This window comes from Ziziphus jujuba, chromosome 7 (genome assembly GCF_031755915.1).
Source record: "Ziziphus jujuba cultivar Dongzao chromosome 7, ASM3175591v1".
Lineage (NCBI taxonomy): Eukaryota > Viridiplantae > Streptophyta > Magnoliopsida > Rosales > Rhamnaceae > Ziziphus > Ziziphus jujuba.
The window spans coordinates 14,271,546-14,282,190 of record NC_083385.1 but is presented as its reverse complement, the minus strand read 5'-3'; the positions used below and the strand labels follow the sequence as shown (position 1 = coordinate 14,282,190).

General features: G+C 30.5%; 1 protein-coding gene across 2 annotated transcripts; it reads right to left on the bottom strand.

Moving 5' to 3' along the window:
• Positions 1-6,259: 6,259 nt before the first annotated feature.
• Positions 6,260-9,371, bottom strand: LOC107425000 (1-aminocyclopropane-1-carboxylate synthase). Of its 2 annotated transcripts, none has more exons than XM_048478716.2 (4): positions 8,883-9,371; positions 8,080-8,460; positions 7,653-7,945; positions 6,260-7,518 (listed from the first exon to the last, which is right to left on the bottom strand). In XM_048478716.2, the coding sequence occupies exons 2-4, from the start codon at positions 8,224-8,226 to the stop codon at positions 6,537-6,539; spliced, it is 1,422 nt and encodes a 473-aa protein (XP_048334673.2). In that variant the 5' UTR covers positions 8,227-8,460; positions 8,883-9,371; the 3' UTR covers positions 6,260-6,536. The 2 variants fall into 2 exon arrangements, with proteins under 2 accessions (XP_048334673.2, XP_048334674.2); XM_048478717.2 differs by having other exon boundaries at positions 8,887-9,371.
• Between the last annotated feature and the right edge of the window lie 1,274 nt (positions 9,372-10,645).

The window sequence follows — 10,645 nt, the reverse complement described above, 5'->3', positions numbered from 1 at the left end:
ATAGATAGCAATACATTTAATTTCTATTATATTATAGATAGAAATCCATAGGGTTATTAAAGTTGCTTTACAAAAGGCATTATCTCATTGATTGATAATACAAATCCAACGAACCTTTATTTTATACCTACTGGGAAAAGATAATACGAAAAAAATAAATAAAAAATAGGGCCATATACACTCATTAATCATGCATATCATTTTGATATTAAAAATAAATAAATAAATAAATCATGCATGTATCACAAATAATGAAACTAATTAGTTCCTATCTTTCCATATCCATGTATAATATGGCCGATTTTTATCAAATATATTATAAGAATACATATTTCATATAATTATAGTAATATGTCTATTTTAATATATTTAGTCTATTTAATTTTCTCTACGATGGATCATACAATTTCTATAATCATACATTTTTAATCATATCTAAAATCTCAAATCAAATCTTGCGTAGATGTATCCCATTATTTTGACAGTATATGTTTTTATTCAGCCGTTTCATTTTGTGCAAACCTAATATTAATAAATATAAATATATCTCCAACAAAGAATAATTTCGATCCTCAAATATATATATCTCAGATACATATAGCAGTTAAAAGATTTATAGAAATTAAATTAAAAAAGAAAGCATGGGCCGGGATATGCAGGGGAAAAAATACCTATAATATATATATATATATATATATATATATTTTAAATCAAAATAATTTTTATTTATTTATTTAATTTCCATCATGATCTGTAAATGAAGACAAACCTCTAATTGCTCAATCATTCACTTGAAAAATTCCAACAACACTAATCTACAAGTGGAGCCAGTAAGTGGGACCCCCATAGTAGGGGATACTAAAAAAAAATTAAAAACAAATTGATCTTTGGGATGTGGGAAGTGAAGTGGGTAAGGAGGGCATATTTAGTTATAGTCACTTAGAGAGGGAGGCAGTGAAGCATGTTCAAGTGGCCCTCCTTGTCCCCATGAAAGTGAGCATCACCAAAGGGAGGTCATACCAGGTTGCTTCTTCAATAAGGCCTAAGAAAAAACCAAAGGCAACCTAAAAACCCTACCCTTCAATTTCTTCCCAAAAAAAAAAAAATAAATAACAATAAACCTTCAATACCGCGTTCAACAATTATCTATGCAGGTGTTCTATGTTCCCCTAAAATGTGCTATTCCTGCTCTTCCTCATGTGAAACCCACATGTCAACCATACCATGTAATCTAAATTGTCATCTCATGCTTTCAACGGAAAAAACTACCATTACATATACATATATATATATATATATATGCTCATTTAGTTTTGTTGCTGTGTATTACTATTTCTATTTCTATTTTCTCTTTTCTATTTATATATGTGTTTTTGTATAAAACTTGAAAAGGCCTGGTTTTATGTTTTTATTTAGATCGGTTTTAATTAATTTTTATAGCTTTCTTTTCAATGTCCCTTTATGATTTGTAAAGTAGACTTTAATTTTGTGGGTGATTAATTAAGGCCTAATTAGGGATGTTGGGTGTCCAAGTGTTTGTCGAGAAACATCTTTATTAATCAAAGGTTATCATGTCTGTGAAATTTTTTTCAATGTCTTCATAAAAAGCCAACAAAATTATAGCATTTCATGCTGTCCTTTATGTATAACACCCAGCTTTACTGAATTTGTCATAAAGCTATGCTTGAAAGGTTCTAAGCAATGCTGCTGTATATATGTTAATTAGTTAATAAAGACTTTGTGTATCTAAAATAAATAAAATATTATTGTCTAGTTTACTTAAAATAAAAGAAAATAAAAAAAATTGCTAAGAACATTTTTTTTTTTTTTTTTTTTGCTTTTAAAAGTACAAACCAAAAAGTATTGGTCTATATATGACCAAACAAGCTATATATCTTCCTTTTGGTTTTCTGTAAATTTATAAGATCATAATTGATTCCCAAGTATAAAATAGACTACCCACAGAGTAAAAAATGGAAAGTTTACGTGAATTGAGCTCAAATGGTAAATCACCCACATTTATACTTGGAAAGTTGTAAGTCAAAGACATCACGATGAAAATAGAGAAATTATTGTAGTTGTAAAGGGATATTAATATAAATGATAACAAAAAAAAAAAAAAATGAAGAAGGGGAAGGAGAGAGAATAAATTGATTTCTAATTAATCTTAGTGATTGACGGAAATTGTTAAATTTAGGATTATCAAACCTGGCATTAATGGAAACATCAATTAGAGAAAATTCTATTTATATGATTTTTAAAATTCAATATAATTAAACTCTAAATTGATAAGTTATTTATTATCAAATCAATTTTTTTTAAGTATGAATTTATTAATATATTTAATTTCCTTATAAAGAATTATGTTATTATTTTGTTTATCACACAATTTAAAAAATAGTGGAAAATTCAATAAGGATACATTTGATTTATGGATTAAATCATAAAATAGAGTATGTAATTCTAAAATTGTGAAATTCCTTTTATTAGGTTGATTTTGAAATTGACCTTGTTTATTCATATGAAATCTCAATTTTTCAAATTAAAGAATTGCTATTGTTTTTAAAAACCTTAAAATATGAATTTTGTAAAACAAAGGAATAAAACAACACACCAATCCATGCTTCAATTTTTTTACACTGTTTTTTTTTTTTTTCTTCCACCCCATTTATTCTTTTTTCTTTTTTTTTTTTTTTTAGTTTTTTATTGCTATGGACCTAAAGTGTAGGAATAATTATTTTATTCCACTCTTTTTATTCCTAAGACTTATTAATCTTTATTTCTTAGGAATAACCATTTTTTCAATCAAAAGTACTCTAAGAATACAACTCAAAATCCTAGGTTCAACCATGTTTGGTTGAAATTTTCCTACCCTTTAATTTAGAATATATAATGTTAGCCTTGTCAAAAAAAAAAAAATGATAATATCTTAAAGCTTACATACAAAAACCATACGAAACCTAAAAAAATAAAAAATATTACACATACTGTTACTCTATTTATATATATACACATTATTTTCCTTTATAAAATAGTAGCAACCCAAAAGAAGCTTAAAAAGATATTTCTTTCATTTTCAAAAGATAAAAATAAAAATAAAAAGATATTCCTCTCAATTCATCATATTAAGCTAAAAACCATGCATACTCTCTAAACCCGTTATACCAAATAATCTCTCATCAATTATATACCTAACTTTTATTTATTTGTTTATTTGGTCGTTATTATTGATTCTCCAAAATTGTAATATAACTCTTTGCCGCCCCGGATCTTACCAGCTTTTGAATGTCTTAATTTAACAAAACCGTGTTGACACTGGACTTGAAATCCGTAAATTAAATATTAGAACATATGTAATGGAAATAGAAACTAGAACATAGTATCAATACCAATGTGTTCCAGTCGAACGAACACATGCATTTAGTCAACAAGAACATGGAGATCGACCAAAATACCTTATATATTACTTTATTTAATCCTAACTTATTAATATTCTTCTCCTTCACTCAGTAGCTATGAGAATGAACAAATCTTCAGTCCACATGCAGGATCATGGGTCGCTTTTCAAACCAAGAAGTACAGAATAGAGAACTTATATTATTTAAAAAAAAAATTCCATAAATAATTAACTAATAAATTAATGTCCGTAATCTTAAATATATATTTGAGTGGCGTATTTTAAAACAAATTGTCTTACCAATTGTTTATTATATATTATTGTTATTCTTACTTTTTTACTTTAAATTATAAATGTCAACAAAAGGGGTGGCAATATTTTATCCTTCCCACATGACTCATGCAAAATAGTTAGTAATTTGACTTTTTTAATATCCACGAAGAAAAAGTTTATTTAAAATAGTAATTGGTGACCAAATCTCATGGATAGTCTTCACATAAATTTCAGATAATCGTGGCTTGTTGATGTGATTGTAATATTTTTCAAAATGAGAATTTTGAAACTGATCAAAGTGAATATTTTTAGATGACAGATCCTAAAAAAATTCTTGATGAGTATATATATTGTAGAGGTTTGTCGAAATTACTTTTGACTATTTTAGTATCAGAATCACTTTTGTCATTGTCATATATTAATTAATTAAACTAATGTACCACCCAGTTACGTATGTACCGGGGAAATGACAACAAAATTAATTTCTGTACATACTAAAGCTAACTATAAAAAAGAGTGTTAATATATTAACATATATGCCTTAAAATTTAGAACTTTAATCTACAATATGCTTTCCACTCTAAAAGCTGAACAAGAACATTTTTTTTTTCCTAAAGAAAAATGAAAATTGATATAGAACTATTATTATTTATTATTTTTTTATTAATATTAGAGGTGAGAATTGGGAGATTCAAACCGGAAATTATTATCCAGGAAAATTTAAATTGTTGGTAATTGTTGGTGAAGCCTTCATGGAAAATTAATTAATAACGATTCATGGTTGATAGTCTCACCTCCTGATGTCAAAGTGAAACACATCATGCAAGGATTTTCTTTTTTGGTGCAAATACCTATGCCCACCTGGTGTATATATATATATAATCTATATTATATGATATTATATGTACGAATGATGATCAAGTTGTATTGCGTTATCCATGTAAACCTTCAGGGGATCAACCATTTTATTCAGCTTTCATATATAATTATTTATTTATTGAATGGACATAAATTGAATAAGTTTTTATGCTTATTATCCTTTGCCTTGCCATGAAGCAAGTGAAGCATTGACGTACACAATGTTAATTCCAATGAAAAGCTTTACTTTTTTTCTTATTATATAATAAACAACAACAGTTAAAAAAAAGAAAAAAAAAATGCTACTCTGAGGCTGTGCAAACAGTACTTAGTGATATGTGGTTGGTAGGAACTAATTATTTCAAGTATGAACGCATGACCTATAAAGACATAATTTTCTAGCTGGTACAAGTCATTCGGATTAATTTAAATTTTATATGCTAAATAATTGGTATAAAATATTCATTCATAAAAATGTTATTTGACGTCAATATTGATATATATATATATATATATATTTTTTTTTTACATTAAAAGAAAATTGATGATCACTAAATAAAACACCACTTTAATATATATAATAAGAAAGAGTAACACATATTGTTCCCTTACATTTTGTGAAATAAATGATAAAAAGTTTCCTATATATAATACATTACCTGAAAGCATATTGGGTGCTTCCACAGTTACATGCATCATGCAGATCCGCCAAAAGTGTCTTCTCTATTCCTAGGACGTGTTAAATTTTATTTTTTAAATTCTATTAACGTGTTTAAAATTTACTTAGGACTTACTAATTAAGGTGCTTGTATCTCAAACCCAAACGATGTCGTTTCTTCTTTCTACCATCAGTCGTGATTATTAAATAATGACAAGATTTCGATCGAGAAATTATTCAGGAAATATTATAGTTACATAAATCCTATATGTCATTATCATTTTTTTTTTTGACCCCCTAATGTAATCAAATCAGAAATAGCGCTTTGTAGTATGCTTTATTGCTTTCCTGAAAATTATTTATTATTGTGAATTCCAAGAGCGGAGTGTTTTTATTGGGGCAAATGTTGGACGCAGAACCGCGTAAAATTAATTACCCGAAAGTTCAAAAAACTTTTAGACTTTTTTTTTTAAATAATTTTTTTAATTTTTATTTAAGATTTCTTGCAAGTAACTCTTCCTCATCAACCTTGCGTAGTTGGTGACGACTTTGAGTCCTTGAACATCCCAGAGAGTTTCAACTTTATTTACATTTATTTATTGAAATTTTTTTCTTTCAGTTGAAGAGAGAGAAAGAAAGAAGGAAAAGTGTGAGGGTCTCTTTTTGCTCTCTCTTTCTCTGTCTAGAAAACCACCTCAAAAAGCCTAGCTTTCTGAAAGCCCTAAAATTATAGACATAAGCATGTTTGACTTTTTTTTCTTTTGACTCTAACCCACATTTAAACATTGAGACTACCAACCCATTAATATTCCAATATATTATCTTATACTTAGTATTAGTATCCTATTCATACGGCTTAAAAAATGTAAAAGAGAGTCACCAAAAATACAGTGCTAAATGATAAAAGGTCGGTCAGTCCTCGGCCTGTGTCGGCAGCTGGCAGCCGCTAATGTCGCCGGCGCTAAACATATAAACTATTTGGCAAGCAATATATTTGTTCACACCATGTAATGTGTAATCTTCCAACATATAATGATTAAGACAGATAATTGTCATTAATTAATTAACAGGTAATTAATCACATTTTCTTGGATGACATAATACAAAGATTATCTCATACATGGGGGATAACAATAATAACTCATCAAACTTGTACTTACTAATGAAACTAAAAGCCACTTCTAATATCCATAAGGACCGAGTGCACTCCTTTTTTCTACAATTTTGGAATCTAATTTTTTTTTCAAAAAATATATATATTTGGAATTAACTAAACCAATAAAATCTTGGCAAAAAAAGAAGGAAAAAAAAAAAGGTTTCAAGTGGGGAATGTGTTGAGCACTGGCCAAACTATCGTTCATCGGGTTGGCGGTTGCAATCGTCGAACGATAGCCGGAAAACCCACTTGGTGAGTGATCTTCTTCTTGAGTTCTTGCGAGATTGGCTGTGACCATTGCTTCGGCTTTGGCCGAGGACTGTTGAATACTCTGTAACGAAAGCTCTCAATCTTTGCATTGCTAGTTCAAGAGTTTCCTCGGACATGTTAGCAAAGCATACTCGAAACCATCCCGGTTCTGTGCAATGACAAGACGATCCGGGAGAGATATTAAGCTTGACATCGTAAACGATCCTTTTCCACAGCTCCATTTCGGATTCGAATGTGTTGGACCTCAATAAGTGCCTCATGTCCACCCAACAGAACAAACCGGCGTTGCTCTTGAGGCACTTAATCTCTGCCTTTTCGAGACCGGAGACGAGCATTTTATGCCGTTGTCGAAGCCTTTTTTGGTTCTCGGAAATGTACTTGTTCGTAAACTTCTTATCGGAGAGCATGGCGGAGAGAAGATATTGAGTTTGTGAAGAAACCAACCCGAAGCTCGACATTTTGGTGGCAGCGGCTACAACAATGTCATCGTTGGAGTAAATAGCGCCGACTCGGAAACCGGGAAGACCAAGATCCTTGGAAAGACTACTGACAAGATGAACTCGTTTCCAAACATTCTCACAGTTTCTAGCTTTGAGAATTTCCATGACGCTTACGAAGTCGGAAGGGGAGCTAAAAACTGTCCCTGCATAAATCTCGTCGCTTATGAGATGGATTCCTTTGGATTCAATAAAGCTTATGAGAAGATTCAATTCATTTCGAGTCATTGTCGTACCCAATGGATTAGATGGGTTAGTCACCAAGACGCCTTTAACCCTTAAATTACGATTTTGGGCATCTTGGTAGGCTGCTACTAGAGCAGCTTCAGTAATTTGGAAGCCATCCGAGCTAGTACACTGTATCGGTACAATTTCAACCCCGGTTCGCCATTTAAGATCTCTGTCGAATCTGCAACAAGTAGAAGTTAAGATCAGGAAAAACTGCATTCAACCATGCATTGAATTGGATATGGCTTAAGGTTATAGGAGAAGTAAATGGTAAGAAAAAAGAAAAAAAAAGGTAATAATAGTAAGAATGCATACCCAGGATAGTATGGAGTTGGAAGAAGAAAGGCTTCGCCGGGTTCGGCGAGACAGAACATGAGAGTCTCGTTAGCAGAAGTTGCACCGGCGGTGAGGACTAAATGGCTGGGATTGAAGCTGACTTTGTTTCCTCTGATCTCCGCCATGTATTCTACAAATGCTTTCTTGAATGCTGGAAGACCGTGATAGTCTTGGAATAAAGCGAGTTCTCTGAAAATGGACTCTCCATCTCTCTTAAACCCAGCCGCGTCAGGATTTTTAGAGAGCCAGGACTCGAGAAAATCGAAAGAAAGCTGATGAAAGAAAAACAAAAACAAAACAAAACAAAATACATTTATTACATTTGCATAGAAAGAGATTATTCATAAAAGATAAATAATAATCTTTTTTTTTTTTTTTTTTTTTTTGGGTAAAAACTGAATATTACCTGATTCTCTGCAAGACCCATTTGGATAATCCCTTTTGGATTCCGAATCTCATGGAAGGGATTTTTCTCATACTCCTCCCATCCGGAGAAGTACGAAGAATCTTGGCCGTGAGAATTGCATGTAGCTTTTCTAGACAACAACTTCATTTTCGATTTTATTTTTTATTTTTTTGGAACTTTTATTAAGCTCTAACCGAAAGATGATAGAAAGAGAAATTGCCAGAAAGCAATGTTGAAAGAGAATGAGAGAGAGAGAGAGAGAGAGAGAGGGAGAGAGTACAGAAGTTTTTGGTTTTCAAATGTTGAAGATGATTATTGGTTTCCTTGAAGTGAAGAGGTCTATAGCAAACGTAGCATGTATATATAGCGGTAGATTTTCGTCTACGAGGAATGCCACGAGGGACAAAAAAAAAAAAAAAAAAAATACTTGTAAATCATCAAAAAAAAAAAAAACAATAATTTTAATTTAACCTGAAAATAACAATTTTAATATAAATTAAAAAATGAAAAACAAGAACGTTAAATGCTACACTCTTTTGTGCACCGTCCCAGCTATTGAAAAAATAGGAATAATAATGTACATGAAGTAATCATAATAATGGCACTGTTATTGGAAAGTATCGTACACAACAAGTGGGATCGCGTGGGCTTTGCAAAATGTAAAATCAAAGAGAGAGATTTGTGATTTTGCAAAATAAAGACAAAGAAAACAGCGTTTTTTATTTTTTGATTTTAAAGAAAATAGAGTTTTTATATGAGAGTGTCACTGATATTTAGAGGGAAAAAAAAAAACAAAAGATTACCGACAGGAAATCTCATAGAAAATGGTTAGAGCTTCCGTGGTCCATATGCTCCCTCACTGTACTAGTCCCATCTCAATTCTAAATTTTGTTGTCGGCCATTTTCTTCGCTCTCTCTCTCTATCTCTCTCTGTCTGTGTAAACCTTTTCCGCAAGTACTTGTGTTTTCTGCTTAATTTATGTTCGATCACCCATAACAAGCTAGCAAACAGCCTTTTGTGATTTCTCTAAGTCAACCTTCTTTTTTTTTTTTTTCTTTTCAGAATCTGGTTGGAACAAAAGGGTGTTACTTTGTGCAAACAGATTTTCCCAGATATGAATCATTGATCATCGTTTTACGACTACTACTAATACACAATATATTTTCATGGAATAATCAAAGAACAGGTTTGAAATTGTTTTTTGGGAGGGAAAGAAAAAGAAAAATTCAACTTTCAAGACAAACGTGGCCTCTTTTTTGGACTGCCCAAAAATAAAATTCTTAGTAACAAAATCTTGTCCTAGCTGATATCTTCCTGATGATAATGCCTGCTATTTATACATATATACATATATATATTTGGACGGTGGGGATGCGTGGTTATTTTTAATACAACTTCGTAAAGCAATGATAGAATGGAAATCTTGTATGTATTTCGTATGTGTTGGAAAATTATTAAACAGTAGGTAGGTATAAATACCCAATCAAGCAAACGTATACCCAAATAAAAATAAAAATAAAATTTTAAAAAATAGATTAATATTTAATATATATAATTGAAGTAACGACAAATCCAACTAATTAACCAATCGTCCGCCCTTAGTTTTGGGCTACCTGATTTCCAAATCTCCCATTCGACATGTCACAGTGCAATCATAACCATAGATTTTTAACTGAAAACCATAGGGTAATTTTTATGTAATAATTAAAGTGATTTTAACTATATATATTTATATTTATTTATTTATTGGAGGGAGAAAAAAAATGTTAGATAGGCAGGGTAGGTGAGCTAGGTGGAGGGTTATGGTGGTATAGTAATGGGGCAGTCTTAGTTCCGCTCCCAGATTTGGAGACTTTTTTTTTTTTTTTTTTTTTGGTTCTATTTAATAACTTAAAATTTATTTTATGCTTTTTGAACATCTTTTTGTGAAAAAATATGAGTCGATAGAAGTGAGGGACAGCTCACAATCGCTTTGGTCGAGATGGTGTTTTTGGAATACAAGGTGGTGAAGTGGGTCACTCAACACTCTCACTCCAAGGAAGTTGCTATGAAGTTAACTTTGGAACCGGAATATCTCTTACTATACGTTATATGTACTATTTGTTATTTGGATTTCAGAATGGCCAATTGGAAGGGACCATTTTGGTGTTTTTCTTTTCTTTTTTTTTTTTTTTCCTATTTTATTGTGTGAAAATCCTCAACACACTCTCTTTCTTTCTTTCTTTCAAACCTCTCTTCTTTTTAACATCTACTGCCAAGTGTTTTTTTTTTTTTTTTTTTAAATAATAATAACTTTTTTATATCACTGTCCTTTTGACTATAGAGAGCTATACTCTAACGCACTCGGTTCCATCTTGCCCTATCTAAATGGTAAGGATGGGTATAAATTCAAATCGATCAAACCAATTAAACTAAATCAGTTTGGTTTGCCTTGATCTGAACAAATTATATTCAAATCGAAATGGAAAAAAAATAGATAAATATAATTTTTTTAATATATTTATTATAATTAATCATAATTTAAATATATTACTATGATTTTTAATTATTTAGAATTAAATATTA